We start from the raw sequence: 24958 nt of genomic DNA, 5'->3' as shown, positions 1-24958 counted from the left end.
GGAGAATGAGGCGGGTCTGGTGACCACCAGCCCTGGGATAGATAAGGCAGATGCTTGGAAAGAGACTTCAGGGAACTCTGAAACACTGGGAAGCTGCTGCTTTGAGAGCAGAAAGACCTACCCTCAAGGAGGAGGAGCTATGCCCAGCTGCAGACTAGGTGAGGTTTTAAATTTTGAGTTATTTTGTGTTTGAAGGATGTTGCTGCCTATCCAGAAAGAAATGAATTAGGGGAATATAAAGGAACCAGCTGAAAGAAGCCAGCCTGAATCTAACCACAGCCCCTGGGGAGAGGGCTGTGGGATCCCCTGACCAGGGGAAAGGTTTTGGGCCTGAAGGGCCAACAGAAATTGTATAAAAACTTCATAAATCAGACGCTCTGGGAAGGGAATTGTATTTTATACCTCTGGACTGTGTGGGGTTTTTGAGGAGCCCTGAAAGACGGGGAAACCAAGGCAGGGTGCCTCAGAGCCACAAGGAGAAACTCGGGAGGCAGACAACCCCATTATACTCTCCCATTTGTCTGCCTGTACGTAAGCTCTTTGGGGCTGGGACTGTCTCTTTGTTCTGTGTTTGTACAGCACATAGCACAATGGAGTCCTAGGCCATCACTCTGGCTCCTAGAAACTGCCATTATACAAATGGTACCTAATAAAAAATAACTTATACCCATTAGCCTGAGAGAGGGGAAAGCAAACTGAAAGAGTGGTTAGAATACCCACAATTATTTTAAATTAGCAGATGTCCTAACCAACGTAGGGGACTTTCTCATGACATCTACACAGCATGTTGTGTGCTATTTCTTTTCTACAATGTACTGCATGGACTTCCAATCTAAATGTACTATGTGCATTTTATCTCAAAGTACTGGTCACTGCCCATACACTTAAACATAAACCGTGTAATGAAAAAATGTCTTCTAAAATCCTGTGCCCCATAGACAAATATCTATAAAATAATCTATTATTTCAGCAGTGATGCGCACACACACACACACACCTGCCAGATCAAATCCTTTCTGTATTTGTGGATCCGTACTTAAAAACTATTCTGCAGTTCAAAAATAAATTTCAGTGTCATTACTCCATCTTTGCATAAATGCAAAGCTGAATTACTCCATTCAAAGAACAGGAGTACTTGTGACACCTTAGAGACTAACAAATTTATTAGAGCATAAGCTTTCGTGGGCTACAGCCCACTTCTTCGGATGCATATAGAATGGAACATATATTGAGGAGATATACACACACACACACACACACACACACACACACACAGAGCATGAACAGGTGGGAGTTGTCTTACCAACTCTGAGAGGCCAATTAAGTAAGAGAAAAAAAACCTTTTGAAGTGATAATTAAGATAGCCCAGTACAGACAGTTTGATAAGAAGTGTGAGAATACTTACAAGGGGAGATAGACTCCATTCAGTTTATTTAGACCCATGCAACAATGCCACCTCCTGGATGGTAGCTTGTGGTGCATACACAATAATACATTTCAAAAATCAAGTGGAATCATTAGAAAAAAGTCTTGTGCAAAGAAAAAAGGAAAACAAAAAATGGTTCAAACTAACTGTCTGACTTAATGCTGGTGTTGCTATTGGGGGAAATCTACCTGAATTTCCCGTTGTATTTCTTCTCCCTGCATCCACTCAAATGGTCGGCCTTATGGGACTTTCCTTGAGGGCAATGATGCCTGGACAGAAGTCTATTACTGAAACTGTGAGTACTGGCAAACAGGCAGGGAGAAAATGAAAGCATTCATCCATAGCTGTTTAAAATTTCAGATTTTTTTGTCTGACAAGTTAGCTTGTTGTCCCAATTTTGAGGCTGTGGCCTCATTCTCTCAAGTAACTTAAAATGAAATTATTATTGGTGGTGGGATATTTGCCTGCTTCGTTTTGGACTGTTGTGCTGGTATTTCTCATCTTTATTCTCTTGTTTTTAATGAGTCTGACTCTCACTTCATTTTATATGGTTAGTATTGTCCTTGCTTCAGGGCCAGATTAACTCTCCTGTGGGCCCGGAGCTATTAGATTTTGTGGGGCCCCTGTATAACCCAAGTCTTTTTCCTAATTTAAAACAAAATTATCACAATTATGGCATCGAGGATATTAACGCTATACTAAACTTGCCTTTTAATTAACATAAAGCCGTTCTGTAGTTAAATTTCAGTCTTCAAACATGTAGAATATAGTTAAGTTAATTCAAAACAGCCTACTTCTTACCTTAGAACAGCAGTTATATTCGTTTCTTTCTGGGAGGGAGTTTGGGTGCAGGAGGGGGCTCCAGACTGGGGCAGAGTGTTGGGGTGCAGGAGAGGGTGAAGGGTGCGGGCTCTGGGAGGGAGTTTGGTGCAGGAGAGGACTGTGATCTGGGGCAGGGGATTGGGGTGCAGGACGGGGTGTGAGGTGCAGGCTTCGGCCGGGAGGCGCTTACTACAGGCGGCTCTCGGCCAGCAGCGCAGCAGGGCTCAGGCAGGCTGCCTGCCTGCCACAGCTCCATGCTGCTCCCAGAAGCGGCCGGCACGTTTCTGAGCACCCTGGGGGGAGGGGAACAGTGTGTCTCTGTGCGCTGCCCACGGCTGCAAGCAATGTCCCTGCAGCTCCCATTGGCTGGTTCCTGCCTGCCGCCCCATCCCCAGGGGCCGCAGAGATGTGCCAGCAGCCAGCCACTTCTGGGAGCGGCATGGGGCCATGGTATGCAGGCAGCCTGCCTGAGCCCTGCTGCGCCGCTGGACTTTCAGCGGCCCGGAGATCACGATCGACTGGTAGAGGCTCCAGGATCACGATCGACGGGTTGGTGACCACTGAATTGTATATAATTATGGATTTATTTTTGTGAGGCTGCAGCCCCTAAAGCCCCAGCGTTAATCCAGCCATGCTTTGCTTTGATCTGAGTTAAAATGCCACTGCCACTTCTGGTCTGAGACTATGTAGTCACTTATTTCACACCGAAATAAACATTTTCATCTCTAAATGTTGTTATGGATAGTCTCTATCAGGGCTGAAATCTAGATTTCAGCATTACTCTAGTCCTCCTCCACCAAAGCTGCCTGCTGTTCTTCTGAGTGCTCAGTCAGTGTGACTGTGTCCACCAATGTGTGTGTTCCTAGTTCTCCCTCCTCAACAGCCTGATGGGCTCAAGAGCATCTACCACTAGGCCACTAACTCGTATCTGCTTCAAGCCCAGGAGTGTTCCTTACTGAATAGATATGCTTTGGCTCATTTTGATTATGTTTGCTGTGAAAAACCCACATTCTACTTCTGTAGAGCAAGCAGATAATGTCAGAAGAGCAAAGCAAAGTATCCAAAAAGATAGGTGAGCGAGTGGCTAAAAGCGGTGTTAAAGTGTGTATGCAATACTAGCTGTGGATTTTTTGGTATTTAAATGTAATTGTACGGGTTAATCATGCCTTTCCCTATTAATTCAATGCCTATGTAAAGTGACATAGCAGGTTGCCATAATGGGCCAATTGTTTTCTTTAATCACTAGGTCACTAAAGGAAGGAAAAGCACTAAAACAACGTGAATGGTGTTGTGCTGTAGCCTGGTGAATCTGGCATCCCATCCATCTGCTCAATGGAAGCTTCAGCATGTAGATCTGATTTTTCTCATCTTCTGTCCCTAATGATCTAGAAACGTTCATCCCTTCAGATTTGCCATCCCTAAGGATACGTTTTCTGATATATGGGCCACGATGGTCTTTCATTACTGCAAGTCTCTTTCTAGCTGTTATAAATAATGATTAAGTCCTTCACGACATACAAGGAGCCCACAAATTTTCTGGTCGCCATCTGCACTTAACTCAGATTACATCAGCCCATGCCTCAGTTTCTGCAATATGTTCTTTTTGCGTGATGTTGTGTGATAGGGTGTACTGACTCTCCGGACTATATGGAAGGAAATCTATTTGGCCAACAGTCCCCTGTGTCAAGCTGATGTTTGGAAGAAAACTTTACCACCTTACTCGCTAATCAAGGGGAATCACAGAGGCTAAACAAGATGGTGAATTTGATTGTGGGGCTTGGTTAACCCTATATCTTGGCTAACTATAGGCTTGCTCACCTTGCTTAGGTGTGCCCTGTGGGCTCAGAAACTAGCAAGACAGTTAACAAGTAAGAATTCCTCCCCAGAGAGCTGGGGAAGATAATTTGCCATTCCATATGGCTATCTGTTTTGTTCATTAGAATTGCTGCTGTGTAAGTACAGAGTATATGATTATTATTAGAACACCTGGATGTTCACAGAATATGAACGATGCTATGTACAAAACAGAAGCTAGAGAATGAAAAAGCAATGGGTATTAAAATAGAGAATACTAATATTGAAGGGTCTTCAGTTTATATTTTGTAAATAACAAAATATCTTTACAGTAAGTACTTGCCTCAACAGAAATATGGAACAGACTTAGCACTTTTGCACCATTTCTTTATAAGTAGCAATATATGTACAGTGATTTTCTTTATTCAAATGTTATTCACTTACCCATTATCCAAACCATTCTGCCCAAGTTTCTTTCCTATGTCACCTACCATCACCCCTGGCATAGGAAGCAGTGTTTTTGTATCTCGAATCTATGTGGAAATTAAATGAAACAATATTTTAGTCATGAGAAAACTAAAGCTCTTGGTGGACTCCTTTCAAACAGTGAAAAGTACTCCCAAACTGTTTTGTTATTAGCATTTAAAAAAAGCCAAACTCACTATTTTTCCAAATACAGGTAAATAGAATCCAATCTTGGATATAGTTTCTGCTTAACGCACTCTTCCGTCCATGATACTATAAATTCAATAATGAAAGCAACTTGGAAATCTTTCACTTTCTTTGAAAACATGCTACTAATTACACTATCATGCTCCAAATGTGCATCTATATAGAAGAATCTTCTAATCACAATTAGCATGAAAACCTTCTTTTGGTCTATGTGGACAGAAACAGAAATCAAGAAAACTGATTAACTTTATGTATTAATTGTATCCTGCCTTTCTCGGGGATATATGACATGTTTCATCTGGTCAGCAACCCAGTTCATTTAAATATGTGTTGCTTCTGCAAGTTTTCTACTGAATATGGCTCCAATCCTGCAAGCTGATCTCTATGGTTGAAACCCTGCTTCCATGCAGATTGGCTTGTGGGTTTATGACAAATACTGGTACCCGAAAGAGAGGGCTTGAAAAGTTGGCTCACACATTTCAAGGAGGAAGCTTTCCCAGGAGACCGTGATCAATTTTTGCAGAGTCCATGCTTTCATTTAAAAATAAAATTTGGTAGCCCTTAAGACTACACAGGTAACTCTCCAAATGTGCCCAGTGTGTGAGCTAATGTAGTGCCCATAGGTTTAGGCCATTCATTTGTATTAATTTTGTTTTTCCAACCAACCTTCTTTATACATTAAAAAACCCAGTAAACATAAAAATCCTAATTTTTCATGTTTAATGCCCAGAAGTTCCTTTACATTGACTTTTTTATGACTAACCCCCAGAAGGTCCACCTCCACCCCCAAGTATCATCTTTTCCTGGTTTAGGCTTGCCCTTTTCTCTTCCCTCTGTTGTGGTCACACAAGGACCAAAAGGCACTACCAGGTACAGCAGGCTTGCGCTACAAGATGACATCCATGGCCAGCCAGTAGGGAACACCCCACAATGGATGTTAGAATCATAGAACTGGAAGGGACCTAGAGAGGTCATCCAGTCCAGTCCCCTGCACTCAAGGCAGGACTAAGTATTATCTAGACCATCCCTGATAGGTGTTTGTCCAACTTGCTCTTAAAAATTCCCAATAATGGAGATTCCAATCTCCCTAGGTAATTTATTCTAGTGCTTAACCACTCTGACAGTTAGGAAGTTTTTCCTAATGTCCAACCAAAGCCACCCTTGCTGCAATTTAAGCCCATTACTTCTTGTCCTATCCTCAGAGGTTAAGAAGAACAATTTTTCTCCCTCCTCTTTGTAACAACCTTTTATGTACTTGAAAAGTGTTTTCATGTCCCCTCTCGGTCTTCTCTTCGCCAGACTAAACAAACCCAATTTTTTCAATCTTCCCTCATAGGTCATGTTTTCTAGACCTTTAATCATTTTTGTTGCTCTTCTCTGGACTTTCTCCAATTTGTCCACATCTTTCCTGAAATGTGGTGCTCAGAACTGGACACAATACTCCAGTGGAGGCCTAATCAGCGCAGAGTACAGCGGAAGAATTACTTCTCGTGTCTTGCTTACAATACTCCTGCTAATACATCCCAGAATGATGTTTGCTTTTTTTTGCAACAGCTTTGCACTGTTGACTTATATTTAGCTTGTGATCCACTCTGACCCCCACATCCCTTTCTGCAGTACTCCTTTCTAGGCAGTCATTTCCCATTTTGTATGCGTGCAACTGATTGTTCCTTCCTAAGTGGAGTACTTTGTGTTTGTCCTTATTGAATTTCATCCTATTTACTTCAGACCATTTCTCCAGTTTGTCCAGATCATTTTGAATTTTAATCCTATCCTCCAAAGCACTTGCAACCCCTCCCAGCTTAGTATCGTCCACAAACTTTATAAGTTTATAAGACCCAGAACCGATCCCTGCGGGACCCCACTCATTATGTCCTTCCAGCATGACTGTGAACCAATGATTACTACTCTCTGGGAACAATTTTCCAACCAGTTTTGCACCCACCTTATTGTAGCTCCATCTATTGTTGCAAGACAATATTTTCCAAAATATCATGTTTCACAAATAGGTGAAAGGACACATGACCTTTCTGTTTTCGATCAGGCCATGTTTACTGTCATCTAGGGCTTACATTCCAAATGCAAGGATAACCCACTGGTCAGTGTGTGCTAGGCAACCCTTTCTGTGCCCAAATCACAGATAATGTGAGTCTGATACTGCCCCCAGTTATGGAGCCTGATTCTTTAGCGCAAGCTGTAGAAAACTCGCTCTCTGAGTTTTGTAGGTCCCTGATTCAATCCCATTGTCATCCAAGATGATGTAAACAGCTGGGATTTGAGCAGTTTGTGGCATCCTGCATACACATTTCAGTTGGCATTATATGCTCAGGTTCTACCTTGTCATAACCTAGCAGTGGCCTGGCACAGTCTAGTAGTATGTCACAGTTGGAAAGCCAGTGTTTGCCTTTCGTTTCACTTGCAATACATGTTGCCACTTGAAATGTCACAACTCTATCCATAAATTCCATTTTTTGCAAGCAATGAGGATTATCATTAGAAAATGGGACCTGATATAATGTTCACTGAAAACAATGGGAGTGTTTCCACTGTTTGGCTTTGGACATGCATTACATCCAACATATACTCTCAGTTATTCTCATTGTATTTATTATTATATATTCGTCCAGTTTGTGTTAGGCACTTTCCAAACACTTAGGGACATTTTCTGCTCTGAGGAGCTCCTGATCTAAAGTATTTCACACTTTGTAGTCTATTTCAAACTGCACATGTGATGCAATAATATGGAGGTTCATCTGTATTTTCTAGTTATAGCAATTTGCTACTATTAATTCGACTGTATTCTTGCCTCAAAAGCACAGGGATCAAATAAATACTGAAGTTTGGTAGAAAATGTTAAAGACATTTTTACAGAAATTGTTTAGCAGACATAATATGTCATAACAGTGACATAAAAAAAACAAAGTAGTACTCTTTTCCCACCTGCACAACAAAGGAATGTAATCCGTGGCACTGCCCATCAGGAGTGTACAGCTGGGCGTAGATGACAGCATGAGTGGCATTTTTCCCCATGTTGCCAACCCAAAACTTGGCAGCTTCAAAATCAGGAGTGTTGATGATAAATTTCTACAGTCAAAAAGGGGGAAGTCTTAAATCATATGAATCAATGTACATTCATCACTTCTTTTTGTTTGCTGCCACTGTAACATTGTGAAAATTGCCAGCATTTCATACTGTACTTCAATCCAACATGCTCACAACAATGAAAGCGGATTTGACAGGAATCTATAGGGCTAAGCTTTATTCTAGAACATGTGTCTAGGGAAAAGTCAGGGCAGAACAACAGCATGATTGTCAACCTGAGGCCTAAAATTCAGCCTCTCAGCTTTCTTATAACATGATGAGGGGAGGGAGTACCATGGAGACACACAATGGTCTCCGGGTTTTTATTGTGAATGCAAAATGCTCCTGATTTTATCTGAGACTGAATAACTTGCTGGACAGCTTCTGCGCTGCCTCACTGGAGGCTGCCACGGAGCCAGCTGCTTCAGGCGCTGGACGCAGAAATTAAAAAACAAAACAAAAAACTGGTTTTGGTTCTTCCAACAGAGAATTTTTTTGAAAACAGGGAAAATTTCACATATCCGACTTTTTGTTCCAGTTCAGAATGATTTTTTTTTAAAAGCAAATTTTGTTTGGTGGGATGGAAATTCCAGTTCCCACACAGCTTTATTACTACTAACAAGTGCTAGATACAAGAGAAGTATTAATTATTGTTAATCATAGAATCATTTTGGCCCGATATCTTTATAACAGAATGTAAACAAAAAAGTACCAAATGTCACTTCTGTGGGTTACAGACTGACCTGTGTGCTGGGGTCGTATCTGGCAGTTGTCCGTATGCCCTTGGTATTGCTGCCATGGCTGACTTCAGTCAGAGCAAAACATCCAAAAATCTAAACCGAGAATCAGCAGGTGAAAATCAACTCAATGTTAACATGGCAACTCAAACATTTTCAAGTCAAGAATGTTACTCAATATTGTATTGCTGCAAAAATGAGAGTTGTTAAAAATCCAGCTGCTTAGTAGGACGTTGCATTAGGTCAATTTCATCCCTTGCGTAAGCTGGCAGAACTCCTGCAATAGGGTGGCAGTGTTTTTCCACTGAGCCATCTTCCTGGCAGGTGTCATAACCCTGCAGGGAGCTGCTGACTCATAACGGCAGGTGCAAATTATTAATTACACCCATCATATAGGAGAAGCGGGACTGGTTCTTTGAGTAGAAGGAAATGTTGCCTACAAGAGAGAGGAATGGTGGGTTGGTCTCTCTGTAGGGAAGCCATAGGAACAGAGAGTGCTTAATTTATGCCAGGACTGAGCACTGGTACCTTTAGGCTTGGCAGTTCATAGCCCTGGCACTTCTGAGCTTTCTGCTTGAACCTCGGCACCTTTTTACTTGAGCCCCGGTATCTTTTTCATTACAAATTAAGCACTGGGAACAGCCTAGTTTGGAAAAAGATTAGGCTGTCTATGTTTTATTGAAAAATTGCCAATAATTCAAACACCTGGATGGGGTAAACTCAGATTAAATCCAGAGTGCGTAAATTCTTTTCTTAGCAGGGTGCGAAGTCCACCTGCTCGCAGTTCTACGGCAGTCAATGATTTGCATTCCCTTACACTAGGGCTAAATTTGGCCTATTATCTTTACTCTTGTACATCCTAAAAAGGCAGGCTAGTACGATTGGACTGGGGTGCGATTGGGAAGCAAGTCCACACCGCACTCACTCCACAGCAGCGGCTCCACTACTGTCACATGAAGCTGGGCCCAGCTTCCCGCTCCAAGCATTGTGACCTGGTGTGTGGGGTCACAGAACCACTCAGGTTTGACCCAGCTGCCCCTCTATCATGATGGAGGGGCCACTAGGCCAAATTTCAGTGAGTGACACAGCAACCCTGTGTGCCAGGTCACAACGCCACTCAGTTTGAGGGGTCCTCTCAAAAAGGTGACAAGATTAAACTGAAACCTAAGGTAAAACTATTGCAACAGATACAGAATGCTAAGCTCTTCTTGATGCTAAAGATCTTTAATCACTAACACTTAGTGAACAATCACTAAGCACAACATTCATCCTTACTAGGGGGCCAACAGAACTGTCCAACACTTACATTTCACTTTAATTGTGTCACTAACTGTATTCATATTGATTTTACGGTGAGCCCATCTACATAATCAACTGCTTGCTACATAACATGAGCTTATCAATAAATAAGCATTTTTTTAAAAGGAATGAAAGAAAAAGATCACACAGTAGTTCAAGTTAGCGGCAGTATAATTTTGCGAGTATCGCTTTCGTTATGTTAGTTACTCTAAGGGAAAAAATAAAATAAAATGCCGCTGACAAATGGGGGGGCGGTTCTTTCACAATAATTAATACAGTATCTAGATCTGTCACTGGTGTGATGTTTCTGGACTATGGAATGGAATGGATAATTCACCCTAGGGCTCTGACTGGGGGCAGAGCCTGCCCATGTAGAGAAAGGTGAATATTAGAGAAGGCATCCTCTCTCTAACAGCTTACACTTAAGTCTCCTTAAGGGACAATGCCAGAGCAAGTAGCGTTAATGGCTCCAGCCCCTCCTTGAGGAGCACCCAAGCAAGTACACCACAGCATGAACAGGATGGGTCGGACAGATTAACAGAACCAGACACTAAGGAGGATCTGGCCTGTCTAGGACACAGAATGTGAGTTGGTTCACTTCAATTCCTGAAACTTAAGAGAAAAGTTTAACTTATAGTGAAGTGTAAGAATAGATGAGAGTAAATATACATGTTGGCTGTCTTAAAATAACCTTTTTCTCTAATGCTTTGTTCTAATGCAGGGGTCTCAAACTCCTGGCCTGCGGGCCATCTGTGGCCCGAGAACCTCCCCGCTGCGGCCCGTGGAGGAGAGACACAGGCAGATAGTTGCCGGCAATGTCCGCTGTAGGCACCGCCCCGCGTAGCTCCCATTGGCTGGGGGAGAGGGACAGAGATATCATCATTAGTTGCCAGGCAGAGTCAGCCAGAGAGGCAGCATCACTTTTTTCCACAATGAATATAAACAAGTCAAAATACTGAACACAACTATCTGATGCACACCTTGCTGCAATCCTGAAGGTTTCAACTGCTCAGTCCCGGAGGCCAAACATCAACAAACTGACAGAACAGAAGCATTGCCAGGTGTCTGGCAAACACTAAAAACTCTCTGGCAGGCGAAGAATTGTATAAAGTTGTATGACAGCTTTATTATTTCTAAGAAATTCAAAATAAAAAACACAATATAAACGTTTTCTTTTCTGAACACCATCTTCACTGACATTATTGGCCCGCTGGGAGGATTTGAGGACTGGCACTGGCCCTAAGGCAAACTGAGTTTGAGATCCCTGTTCTAATGGCTAAATAAAAATACTTTGTTTTAAGAAGGCTGTTGGTCAATATCACGAGTCACAGGTTCTGGCAGGGTAGAAATGCAGGTGCCTGAGAACTAGTCAGACCTGCAGTGTAATAGATGGTTTGTATACACAGAGTGGTGTATCCGGGCCCCAGTTTAATGGTATGTCTAGACTCCAATCACGGCGTCTGATTGCAGCTCAAGCCAATATATCTGACCTACTTTTAACCTCACTAGCTCAAGGCTAGCACCATGAGTAAATTACCCAGAGTTCTGGGCGGGATTGCATCACACTACTGTAGTTTCATTGCTCTGGCACTCAAGCTAGGTGTCTACTCAAGCTGCAATCATACCCTGTTATTGCAGACTAGACAGACCCAACCGTGGAAGAACTGCAAAATTCCACCCTGAGTCAGGTAATGGTGAAGGGCTGAACACCTGCACTCAGAGATCGGAAAGGGCCCAGAGGTGCAGCTAGCCCCTTAACCATGACAATACCCAACCCTGAAGAGTTACCCCAAAATTACCTCCATGTTACTGGTTTGCTTCACAAATTCCTGATGCCTTTCAGAGCCAGTATTCTCAATTGCACCACCGAACACCTGAAAACACGAAATGAGAGAGACGACTGTGAAATCCCTGTCAAAATGCCGAATAAATGTACTTGAATAAACACAACAATCACTAAGCACAACATTCATTCTTAGTAGGGGGCCAACAGAACTGTCCAACACTTACATCTCACTTAAACGCTATTTTGAGGGCTTAAAGTGGTGATCTGGCTCTGTGCTAGCTCCTCTGCACTGGACTGAATGTTTTACAAAGTCAGAACACACTTTGCATTATACAGAAGAGAGGTCAAGGATGGAATGGGCCATGGAGACGTTGCTCCTCATGACAAGCACAGCTTTTGGCAGCTGTAACGGAACACTCAGTGGGTTCACTTTCCACTTGTGCCTGTAGTTACAGGTGCAAAAGCCCAGTTTAGGGATGCAAAACCTTTGAAAAACATACTAGCTCATTGCAACATAGTTCCGTTTTAAATGACTTGGGGTCTGAATCTGAAGTTGGCCAGCAAATCCATCCCAAATCAGCAGTAATTGAAAGCTTTTACCATCTCATGCTGTTCTAATTACAAAACAGTTGGTGGTCTCAGTTCAGTTCCTGCTGGACAGCTATCTACGTCACAAAATCACAACCACAGCTGGTACTAAGTCGTGGAGCTGGCCATATAGCAGAAGAAATCATTAATAAAATAAATCACTTAATGGAAATAGAAATAGTCACTAAATAATGCACTCAGCCAATATGATTCAACCATCTCTATTGACTATCCTTATTGGAAGATTCAACTGAAGGACAAAGGATTGAGGGACAGATCCAAGGCCCATTGAAATCAATGGGAATCTTTCCACTAGCTGCAATGATTTCGGGAGCATGCCCTGAATGAACAAGGCCAATTTCTCCTCTGACACAAAAAAGGGGTGGCCCCTCCAAGATGAAGGTGAGGCTCATGTGGGGAAGTTTGCAGTACCAACACCTCTGAGGCACCTGTTCTATTATCCAAGAGTGAAGTCCTGGCACCACTGAAGTCAATGGCAAAGGTGGGTCCCATCGATTTCAATGGAATCAGAAATTCACACCAAGCCTATCCAATCCGGCACTTTTAAACAGTTTAACTCACTTTTCTTATTTAAAAAGAGAAAAGTAATTGTGTCGAGATACTGCTTTTAGAAAATGTTCCTCAAAGAGAAAAAAAAAATCTATGAAAATGCAGTGCAATAGGGTAACAAGACTTTTCTCTGAGTTGTACTTACCTGAGCATTTAACAAATATTTGGTACCCAGAGACCAATCATACATCCCTAAGCAGTTTATAAGAACCATAATTTTTAATGGCTTCTCCATGATATCTTCCAGTTTTAGAAACTCATATTCAAAGAGCCTTTTACAGCGCAGGAATGTCAGCTCACGATACTTCTCGAGGGTCACATCTTCTCCGGGGTAACGAGCAAAGACAGGATCATTTTCAAAAGCAGAGAAGATTCTATTCTTGAGGAGAGAAGTTGGCAATAGAAATTTAATACCAAAAAGTTGGAAGAAGTTAAGTATTAAAGAATCAAGTTAATTTTCCTCCCTGGCTGAATTAGGCTTTCTAGCAAAGCAGCTGTTTGTTCAGCCAAAATAAAGAAATAAATATCCAAATAAAATTAAAAAACACAAAAGGCTGAATTAAAACATCTGATGTATGCAAGACAAAAATATATTAAAATGTGATTTTACAGATAATGTGAGTGCCAGATGTATCTTTCAAAGTGAGGCAGCCACACACTTAGCCCTGCTTGAGTCAGAAGCTCCTGTAAATTGCCATTTCTTAAAATTAAATCTCCACAGTACTGGATGAGTCAACATATCCCAGGAACAGTGTTAGGCCATTGTTGCCTCACATGGTTGCATTTTAGCTGCATTATTATTTGATTATTGGCAGGAGTCTAATATTGTTTTAGTGCTAGTCCCCCTTTGAGCATCAGTGTAGAGCTCTGAGGGTCATATTCAGGCTCTTTGTTAAGTAGCAGTGGCTGTGTAATGCCATTTGAGCCATTATGTGGCCACCTACGATTGCTCTCTTCCCAGAAGGGAGCAGTTGCATAGTCCATCTAGTCCAATTGCCAATTATCACCATCAGGGCTGAGGCCTAGGAGACAGGCTATGCACCTTCTAATGGTCTAACTTGGAGCAGTTCCCTCCCTGGCTGACTGACTGAATGTTAATCTGCCCAGGACAATTTTTTTGTATCTATGAAGATGTCTGTGTCTTCTTAGGCAAACAGCTTCATTCATATACACCTCTAACCCGATATAACGCGACCCGATATAACACAAATTCGGATACAAGGCGGTAAAGCAGTGCTCCGGGGGTGCGGGGCTGCGCACTCCGGTGGATCAAAGCAAGTTCGATATAACGCTGTTTCACCTGTAACGCAGTAAGATTTTTTGGCTCCCAAGGAAAGCGTTATATCGAGGTAGAGGTGTAATCTAAGGAGAAACACACAGAGCTTTGGGCTGAAAATGTACCTTTCCTTGCTCTTCAGAAGAAGGTGACCGGGGGGTGGGAGGGGAGGGATGTGCAGAGAGGGAATCAGAGAGCACTCGCTCTCCCCCATGAAGACTGTTGTATTAATTTTGATGAAATAAATGGGCCCAAAGAGTTAAAGGTGTTAACATGACCCTAAAACTGTCCAACATTAAGCTGTTTAAACAAGGTTTAGGGTTCGGTATACAGAGACCTTTTAATGTCAAAGATCTCTGTATACCGAACCCCAAACCTTGTTTAAACAACATAAAAGAGTGGACAGGAATGGACTTCGCAGAGACTCAAGCACTGACACACAATCATCGGGGTGGAAACAATTGGTTGATTGCTCATCAGTGATGGTGCCCCAAAGACTAATGGGGTTATGGGAATGATGATGATGATACAGAGATCTCAGCCTGCTTAATCCCATGACAAACACACCATGAAGTAGCCTTTTCACCTTTTAGCATAACCCAGCTCATAACAATATGCGTTCTTGGCTGGCTAAGCCAGACGCTTATTAGACAGAAGGAGAAAGGAGAGGAATAGGAAAGAGAAGAAATGAAGTAGGGAAGGAAAAGGACTGAGCAAGAGAAAGAGACAGTGTGTGAATCTGTCCATCAAACTGTCACGTCCCAAATGGGTGTTTGGAATTCAGCCAGAGCTAGTGGAGGTGATGATGTCATCTTAGTTCCTCTCTTGGCCCGGTCTGGACAGGACATCTCTCAGTAAATGGCAAAGGCGCAATGGTATTACGGGGCATCCAAGGAGATAGTGGGGGTGGCAGCCATGATGGTAAAGCTTGCTGCAGCAGTTGCTGGCAGACAGCTGCTTCTTGTGCTTAATTTTCCCACCCCCTAGTGTTTTTTTTTCTTTTAAGACCCCAAAAGGAAGTAATGGGCGCCCATCCCCTCATTATTTTGTTTACTAATTAGGCCAAATTTTTGACACATCAGTTTTGGTCAGGGTGGATAAAAATCAATACTTTAAAATAAAATAAAAAACCTGGATTTTTTCATTTAAATTAAATACAGGTTTTATTTTTAAAAAAATAAACCTAGTTAAAATTAAATTTGAAACTGACAATCTATGTTAAGGCCTATACTTAATATCTATTAAAATAATTTAAATTAAACACAAAAATAATATAAATTACTATGTATTTTTGCCTAGTTTCAATGAAGGTCAAACCATTGAACTGGTGGAAGTCACTTACTAAGCACCTGGAACCAGCTTTTGACGACAGTAGTCTTTTCTGCAGGTGCAGAACAAATATTTTCTTCATTACAGTTTATTCAACTAGTTCAGTTCAATTACTAGATTATTCAAATTTAAGAAACCAAAGGGAAGTTGAAAAGGTAGAAAACACTTGTTTTCCTCTTCCAATCTATGAATAAAAACTAGGTGTGAGAGGATGAGATCTACTAGTTCTAAAATATCAAAAGACATGGTGACCGGAAACAATCAGTTCAATTCACTAACTACAGATAATGCTTCCTCTGTTTCATAAATCAGCTAGTTTTAAATACAAACTATGTTTTGATTAACTTTTTATGTATTCAGCATATTAAAGCTAGCTTTATTTAATAAAAAAATTAAAGTACTATTGTGCATTTTTAATTGAATATTCCATCCAAATAGTTTCACAAACCACAGGTTTAAAAAAAAAATCTTCTAGTAAATAAGAAATGCATCATTTACCATTTTCTAATGAATTATGTAAACACTAACAATCTGAAGAAAGGTTAAGTTAAGCTTCATAATTGCTTAAATGTACATAGATATTGTGTATCCTCCCAATTAGTGAAAAGAAGCACCAAATTTAGTGTAAAGACTATATTTAGTTGCAAATCAGCATGTTTTAATGGTTAACAGCCAATGAGAATAAATCTCTCTTTAGGAAAATAACTAAAGTACAAATGCAAAACATGATTAAAATCAATGATTTAAATCAAGATTTCCTGCATGCTGATTTAAAATCATGATTAAAACCAGTCATTTAAGTCACTGATTTAAAATCAGTCCACCCTGATTTTGGTCCACTGATTTCTAGTTTCATTTTTTTGTTTACCAGGCATGATCTTAACAGTTCTTTAATTATGGTAGTAGGCCTTTTTGTTTAGACTAATTTTGTTTTGTTTTGTTTTCCCTTTGCAGTTGTCTCATTTATTGGGACATTTGATAAACTTTTAATTAGTTTTTATAGTTGAGCTTACAATTTAGGTAGATTTGTTATTACAACAGCGTTATCTGCCTGTGCAGTTCTGCTACTCCCTGGTACAAAAGGGTATTTTTATCCTTTAGCTTTTCAGTAGGTCAGCCAGATGCAGAGCCAGGTATTTACGATCTCTCTGTTCTTTTAAGGTTTGTGTGTCTGAGGTCCAAAGATACTTTTGTGTAATGCTAGCAGACCAGGTGCCAGCTCAAGCCAAAGTCCCCACATCTCAAGTGAACACTGGCAAATACATAGCTAGTATCAGTCTAGCTTGCCTGTGTGTTAGTATTGTTAAAATAGGTTCTAAGAAAGTGTTTAGACTTCATTGAATGTTTGTGATTTGATTTGCTGCATGTATTAATCTCACTTACAACATCTGTTCCCATATTGTATGGTAATGTTTGAGTGGTTGTATTGTGAGCCTCTGTGACGGTGTAACTCACCAAATAGGAGAGAGACATTAACTAGGTTGAAGTGCTGATCTTCAGCAGAAGATGTTAAGTCCTGTCCAACAGGAAAGGTCTATCAGTACCAGATGGACTATTGTGGGACATTAAAGAGAACAAAAGCCGTTTGTTGTTCTGCCCTCCTCCATGTGAAGATGAGTCATGCAAGTGGATTCCTCCCATCAGGGCAGCTTGCAGCTCAGGGCACACAGCAAGAGGGGATAAAAACTCCTAACAATCCCTGCTTGGACTCTGGGGATGCGGGGGAGACAAGGGTTTTCTAGGCATAAGCAAGAGACCTCCAGATGTTTAGTCTGGGTTAGCCCTATAGGACATATACAACTTTTTTATTATAGCAGCTTCTATTATCTTTTGAAACTTCAAACTGTAAATCTTTTGTGTATAGATGTTTACCTGTTTTAACCTTATAAATGGTCTTTTGTTTCCTTTTCCTATTTAATAAATATTTATTAGAGTTTACTAGAGGATTGGCTACAAGCGCTGTCTTTGGTGTGAAATCTAAAGTGCAACTGACTTGGGGTAAGTGACATGGGCGTAACCTTAATATTGCTGTGATTCTTGGTGTAAGAGATAATCTATCTCAAAAATATGATCAAGGGGGGAGGTGAGATAGATCAGAGTACCCAAAGGGACTGTCTGACTCTATGTTAAGGCTTTTTATAGTGTCCTAGAAGTATCCACTTGATAACAGGTTGATGAAATCTAAGGGCAGGTCTACAGTTAAAATGCTGCATCAGCACAGCTGCACCAATGCAACTGCATTGCTGTGGCGTTTAAGTAAAGATGCTCTTATGCTGATGGGAGAAGTTTTCCTGTTGGTGTAGTTAATCCACCTCCCTGAGACGTGATAGCTATGTCGACAGAAGAAGCTCTCCCGTCGATGTAGTACTGTCTACACGGCAGGTTAGGTCAGTATAACTATGTCAGTCGGGGGTGTATATAGTGTAGACCTGGCCAAATTATAGAACTCACAATTTAGGATTTGTGCCCTGTCTCCTAACAGTCTGCCCTGAGGTTGGTACTCCTGCTCTTGAGTCACTGGAAGCAGCATTACAACGTTGATCTCGATAGGGTCTTATGCAAATATAGTAGGTCACTGCTTTGTTAATTGGAAATGGAGACGTTAATTTAGTGTCTGCTGTAATTTAGTATTGCTTCCCAATATTCATCATTCGTAGTGAAATAAAAACATTATATTTGATCAGTGCAGTGAAAGAAGTATTGTTTAGACGTCAGTTCTGCTTTAAAAAAGTGACTACATAAAAATGGTAAACCACTTGAGTGCTGATAGTCCTCCAATGCCTCCCTCGCCAACATTGGCCCATCATTTATTACTTCAGCTTATGCCCTCCCCTTTAAAAATACCCTCAATTTCCCCAGACAACATAGCAATCATTGAAAAAAAAAACTTACTTTGAATTGGATGAGATCTTCTTCATCTATAAACACTGCCATCTCCTTCCAGCTGAAGGAAGCCCTCTTACGGTACTCACAAAGTGGCCCCTCAGGGAAATCTGGTAGCAAGATGTCCCAAGAACTTTGGTTGCAAGTGGCTTCTTTCAGATCACTAGTCGATGCCATCTTGAAGTTAAACACTTCTGCATCCAACAAGAACATATGTCCAATGAGCTAAAGCACTGAAAATGTCTAATTTTTTTTCACAAGTACTTTTATCAGGGGATAAAAATGGGAATTGAAGAGTGTGGCACGGTGTACCTCATCCTTTGAGGCCCCAGGGCCCTACTACACCCTGCCACAAAAGAAGAGCAGCAAAGGTAGGTCCTCAGGTCTTCTTAGAGAGGCCTCATCCGAAGCAGCCAATCAGACCCCAGTAGGCTCAGTTAAAAGGAGCTGCAGGGGCTTAGCAGCTCAATTCCTGGCTGGGGCCAGAGGGGCACGGAAGGGTGCTCTGCTCTGGTCAAAGGGAGCTTGATAGGCTGCATTAGCTAAACCTGGGAGCGAAAGGATCTGAGAGCTCTAGCCCTAAAGTAATAGGCAGAGGTAAAAAGGCTTGGTGCAGGAGCAACCAAGTAAAGGAAGCAGCACATGGCTTTTATTTATAGGGTCTCTGGGTTGGGACCCGGTGTAGCGGGTAAGCCCAAGTAACCCCCATCAGCTGCAGAGGAAGTGGCGTAAGCCCTGAGAAGGGGATAAGGCTCATTTAGAAGCCCAAACAAAGGGTTGGAATTTAAGGGCTCAGGGACAGGGCTGAAAGACTGTCTGTTTGGTGGACTCTTGGTTACTGCCTCCTCCCCCTCCCCCCCGCACCCCCCTCAAAAAAACAAAACCCAAAAACAAACAGCCAAACAAAAAACCTTGAGATGAGCTGGGACAGAGATAACTGGTGAGGACAAAGAGGCTCCAGGGAGAAAGCCCTGCTCTCTAACAGGGCAGGGAAGGACCTTCAGTTAGCCCAGAAGGGTCTGAGAACTGAGCCTAGAAAGGGGGCTGAAGACACTAACAAGGGTGCAGCAATAGTTCTCATTGGACCTTGTTACCCTAGAAGGGGTTCATTCATGCCTATTGACTGTGTGTGACTTGCCTGGAGAGCTGAACCACCGAATATCTGCCTAGCGAGGTTGGCTGCCCACAAGGGGCGCTTGGAGAAAAAGAAGATGGCAGCACCACACCCACCTCACAGAAGTCACTCATGAGAGGTGAGTGCATCCCATCACAAACAGTTCTTCAATCAATCCATACATAATCATTCAAAAGGGACAGCGACTGCAGACTCAACTGTTAAGACTGGCCTTCTCTTTTTCTAACTTAACTGATTTAGTACAAGTTAAATAACTGTCTCTGATCAGATATAAATGGCTTATACACTTTTATTAAAACGTGAACTGAGCAATGTGAAAAAGAAATATATAATTTATGCATACTAATAAAACTAGATAAAAGGAAGATTTAGATAAAAGGACCAGAAGAAGAAAGTGCTGTGATTTAAACATTAGTAAAAAAGATTAGTTTCGCTCCCAAATGAAACACTGTGTAATAAAATATCAAAGCATCCACACATGCAGAAAAAACAAAGCATAAAATGCAGGAGATGAAAGCATTTCTTTTCTTCCCGGTCTTGCCAGTTAATGTTCAAACAAACTATTCCAAATGGCATTTGTCGGTCAGTACACATTAAAAACAAACATTTTATTCTTTTTGTATCACCAAAGTGACCAATGAGTGCCAGGAAGCCAAGGATCACGCTGAAGCCGAACTAGACAGAAGTGACGTTGGCAGGAAGACATAACTTTGAGGAACTGGCAGGAGCTCTGACCTCCTTTTACATTGGGGTCATCTGCCCTTGTGTAGTCCCATACACCTATGCAAAGTGCATGTAAAAATGACTGTAAAATGCTACCAAATCAGCATGGTATCACTCTATACCTGCAGTACACAGGTATAAATGGGAAGGGAAGAATCACTAAGGTAGTAGAGAATCCGGTCCCTTACATCCACAGGATATTTAGGGTATGTCTTCATTGCAGAGTTAACTCATGCTCTTATTTGGGTGTTGCTCCTATAGCCCTTTGCATCCACACACAAAACCCTCTCACGCAATCCAGACTAGCTGAGTAAAACTTTCACTCCGGGTAGTTACCACCCACTTTGCAGTGAGACCACAAGCTAAACCACTTGAGTGCTGATAGTCGCCCAATGCCTTCCTCCCACAATGCAATGGAAAAGTCACAGAGTGTCTCCTCTTATTGTATCACAAAGAACCATGGGATATGCCCCTAGAAATCCTACCAACACATGCTGGGGGGCGCAGTACCAGTGAGGACACAGTAACTTGGATAGGACTTTGTGGTGTGGATGTTCACATTGAAGGCAGGCTAACCTGGGTGCCGATCACCCAAGCTAACTCTGCAGTGAAGACATACCCTCAGTAAAAAAAACAACCAACAAACCATCTGCGACCATTGTATCAAGACACAGTTGCTTCGAGAATAGACTAGATTAAGCCCTCCATGGAAAGGATACCCAGAGATGGCCACTGCATTCTAAACTTGTATTTTCAGCTACTTAAAACTTCCCCCAAAATACTGACTTTTTAGGCAGCAATGACTAAAAAGGGGCGGGGCTGCGCACTCCAGCAGATCAAAGCAAGTTCAATATAATGCGGTTTCACTTATAACGCGGTAAGATTTTTTGGCTCCCGAGGACAGCGTTATATCGGGGTAGAGGTGTCTCTCTCTCCATGATTTTCAGGTCTATACTGACTTCTGTTCCCCAGCTAGGAATTTCACAAATAAATCACTTCAAAGGTGTTCATATTTATTATCATTTTGTAAGCAAACATGGAATTCACCCTCCCTCTGACCTTAAGCTATGCTCATAGTCCTGATATAAATTACTCACTGGAGACATTTATTGACAAAATAGAATTCAAACTCAGCTTTTGTTTAAAAGTACATTGTCTGGTCAATGCGATTGAAAGAGTTTGTTTTAAAAGGAATAATATTTATACTGCGGCATTTGGAACCCCACCCAAATATTGCAGAATTCTGCTAATACAGGCCTTCATCCTACAGCTGGATCTGTACAGGCAGAGATCTGTGCCTGTGCTGAGTACCACTGAATTTAACAGGATGCCATGGGGTGTCAAGATTTAATTGCAGGATCAGGGCCATATAGCTCAATTATGCCCTACAGATATACCATGGGGTGCACTGTAGAATCTCTGGAAGATTGCACAGGGAGTGTATCTATTGTTGCATCTTTTCACAGGGTGCAGCAGGACACTCTCTCCCTGCATCTTATTCTCCACTCACTAGACCTACACAGTCCTGCTGCTGCAATTGTACCCAGTGGGGGGGAACAAGGGAGCAAAGGAAGGAAGTGTCACGGTCCAGATCCACTCAGATATTTAGGCACTACTGCGATCCACAAAAAGTTAATTCTGCTCAGCTTTCACCTAAACTACAAGTGCCTAAGGGACCTATAGTGTAGACAAAGCCTTATACAGCAAAAAACAAGGCCCTAAGTTTCTGTCCCAGGGAGGCAGCTGGACGTCTCTCATGCCTAAGCCCCAGCATGATTCTCAAACCAAGTGAAGAAAGCTGTTGCCTGGCCTACCTTGCCTGCAGGGCCTTATCCAATAGGCATCCTTTGAGCATGCCCACCTGCACACACAATGGCTGAGGGGACGAAAGGGGGCCACCTTCCTTATAAACTTTAGTCCAATTGTTAGGGTAGTCCCCTGGGATGGTGGGGGAGATCCCAGTTCAGTTCCTCCTCTCCCTAATGAGAAGGAATTTGGACCGGGTTCCCCACCTCTCAGATAAGTGCCCCTGCAGGGTCTGATCCATTGCTTGGCGATGCAACACCTAAATCTCTGCTGATTTCGGCCCAAGTGCTCTTTCATCCCACTGTACATCCACACAGTGAGGGGGCAGACCCTCAGCTGGTGTAGACTGTCATAGCTCCATTGAAGGGAATAGAGCTAATTATCACCAACTGAGGATCTGCTTCAGGGACTCGACATAATCAGGTTTATACGAATTTGAATCCTTTTGGTTTGTGAGATAACTCTACCCCGATCTAAACAAACTCAGAGACCCATGGCCAACTCGTGTATTAACTTGATCTCGGATTAACTCCTTTTGGGTTAACATAAAGCAATCTTGAATTACTGTTACAGTGAAAGTTTAAGGTAATCAAACTGCTGTTAGGTAAACTGTTTAAAAACAAAGGTTACCCCCCCCCCCCACACACACACACACCAATTTTGGTCTTTGTTCCCCATCTTATGATCTCACCTTTTCTCCTCATCCTCCAGCCTACAGGCTGCTGAGGATCTTGTTCTTGCAATCAGCTCTTTTATATTGTGTTTCAAATCTGAACAGGAAGGGAGGACTCTCCCAATGTAATCCCAGATACGAGTCGAAGGAGGGGGGAATTCGAGCCATGCTGACTGTGGGGAAGAGATCGATGGGAAAGGCATAAAGACCAGCTTGCAGTGGGCCATAAAAATGCCAGAAATTAATCTGCATGCAAAAATGGGCAGAACCTATTGGGTGAAAATCTGAAAAGCCTGATTTCCACAAAAATCAGGCCCGTGGAGTGCCCAGTTGGTGGTGTAGACATAGGAAGTTCTCTGCTACTTTCTACTGACACCTACTCAGGACATAGACAGCAGCTTACCAGAGGATTGCACGCTTGTTCCTCTGGGCTGACATCTTGTGTTATCATGCAACTGGAGGCCTGGAGGTGGGGGCGACTGGTTGGAGTGGAGTGTGGGACCCAGCTGAGCGGGAAGGAGGCAAGGGGCCCGGTTGGGTGTACAGCCTGGCCTACATAAACAATGAAGGAGCATGTGAACCTTTGGTTTACCAATACTGGTCTCACTCTTCTCCTTTCCCACTTCTCTCTCTGCTCCATTTTTAACCCCTTAGCATCTCTTTCCCCACAACTGGATCCTCTTAGATCTAGAATGAGGCCACAGCTTTGCAATTGTGGGTAATGAGAATGTTTTGGAAGAGGAATGGGCGGTAGAATTTCTGGGTGCCATCATTCAGACACACAGGAGAGTTAGCAGCCCTGCATTGGTGCAGTGAAGGTGCTGAGTAGCTGGCTTTAGAAGAGAAACAGAAAGTAACAGACAATGGAAAAGAGCGTGAGCTGAAGCAGAAAAATAAACAAACAACTTTTCTGACAGTCAGGCAATAAAATAATGACAAGTCAGTGAGCTGGTAAACTGGGCAGAAAGTCAGAGCCTCAAACCAAAGCATACAGGTTAGACTGATCTGAAGCTAGGAAGAAAACAAGATTAAAATCCTGCAGTGAATGATGCAAGTGTGTAACTTCATTACATGGTAGCTCCATGGAGCTCAATGGGACTATGCATTTGACTAAATTTATGCTCATATGTAAGCATTTGGAGAACTCAGGCCTTTTGTGTTTTTTAAAAATTCATGACTTTACATCTTGGGATTTGTGTGTGGATTTGACTGTAAACAACTGGACCTGTTTCACTGACAGCTGCCAAGTTAAAAACTGGGTACATTGGGGAACTCTTGTTAGCAGTGAAAATTCATAATTGCATAATAATAGCGGCTGATAAATCAACATTTGCAATGTAGTGCCGAGAAATAACAATGCACAAATTCTGCAGCCCAGACACTCATGAGCGATCAGAGTTCAGGGAATGGCATAAAGTAAAAGAACTGTCACTTATCAATACCACTACAGCAGCTCGACACTCTCCTTAGGAAATTCCACTGCAGTATAATGCACAACCATCAGAGTGAAATAATTAAAAACGGGGTACAAAAATGACCCTCAGACCAGTCTACTGTCCGACCAGGCAGAAATGCAACAACAAAGAGGGAAGAGTAAACTACACATTTAACAACCTGTCAAGGTTTTATTAGAGAACCCTTTATACATATGGATTACAACCCACGAGGGATCCTTTCAACAGGGAATGACCATCACACTTCACAGCCTCACGGCCACTATCTGGCCTATCTCCCTCCCCAGCTGTGGGTGAGGAGAAGGGTACCATGAATGGACACTGGCACCAGAAAGCTGATACAGAGGGGAAGGGAGAGGTCGCTATGGCTCTGTATGGGGATCAGTTGTTTCTGCTGTTGCCTTTGGCTTCTCCCCTTCGCTGCCAGGCTGGCTCTGGTCTGGTGTGAACCCCCAGGACGCAGCCATCGGGAAGGGAGCAGCCAGCGAGACTCCCACCGGGGCGGAGAGTCACTCACTTACCTACAGCTGCTGCCGCTGCTGCCCCAGCCTGCTTCGCTGCAGGAACTGACGGTACAAGCCTGCGCCTCGCCCGCCTCCTCCTCTCCGCCGGAGACACGCTCACTCCGCGACTCCGGCCGGGCTCGGGCTGGGGCTGGGGCTGCGGGCGGCGGGCGGCGGCGGGGCATATGGGGCTGGCGGGGGCGATCGCGCTGCGGGACAGCGCCTCGCTGCTGCCCCGGGGCTTCTGGGCAGCTGTCAGCGTCTGGCTGGAGAAACCCCAGGTGGTGAACAAGAGACTGAGCGGCTCCCGCATCGAGGCGGAGAGGAGAGTGCCTGCCCAGGCGGTGGCTGGGCACCGGGCCCGGCCGGGCAGGGGGGCAGGGGCAGCGGAGGGGAGGACT

General features: G+C 42.8%; 1 protein-coding gene across 4 annotated transcripts in view; it reads right to left on the bottom strand.

Annotated features, from left to right (window-relative positions):
• The window catches only part of ACOX3 (acyl-CoA oxidase 3, pristanoyl), a 67234-nt gene extending 42296 nt beyond the window's left edge, over nucleotides 1-24938 (bottom strand). For 2 of the 4 annotated variants that reach the window (XM_054029400.1, XM_054029399.1), the window contains exons 1-7: nucleotides 24576-24938; nucleotides 18273-18457; nucleotides 12921-13154; nucleotides 11631-11705; nucleotides 8539-8628; nucleotides 7655-7798; nucleotides 4487-4575 (exon numbers count right to left, since the gene is read on the bottom strand). In XM_054029400.1, the coding sequence (XP_053885375.1) occupies nucleotides 4487-4575; nucleotides 7655-7798; nucleotides 8539-8628; nucleotides 11631-11705; nucleotides 12921-13154; nucleotides 18273-18457; nucleotides 24576-24870 (1112 nt within the window). In that variant the 5' untranslated portion in view covers nucleotides 24871-24938. Of the gene's footprint in view, nucleotides 1-4486; nucleotides 4576-7654; nucleotides 7799-8538; nucleotides 8629-11630; nucleotides 11706-12920; nucleotides 13155-18272; nucleotides 18458-22618; nucleotides 22774-24575 lie in introns of those variants that run through there. The other 2 variants (XM_054029401.1, XM_054029402.1) reach the window with 2 other exon arrangements.
• Between the last annotated feature and the right edge of the window lie 20 nt (nucleotides 24939-24958).

This window comes from Malaclemys terrapin, chromosome 5, assembly GCF_027887155.1.
Source record: "Malaclemys terrapin pileata isolate rMalTer1 chromosome 5, rMalTer1.hap1, whole genome shotgun sequence".
In the NCBI taxonomy this organism is placed as follows: Eukaryota; Metazoa; Chordata; order Testudines; family Emydidae; genus Malaclemys; species Malaclemys terrapin.
This window is presented reverse-complemented; position numbering and strand designations above follow the sequence as displayed.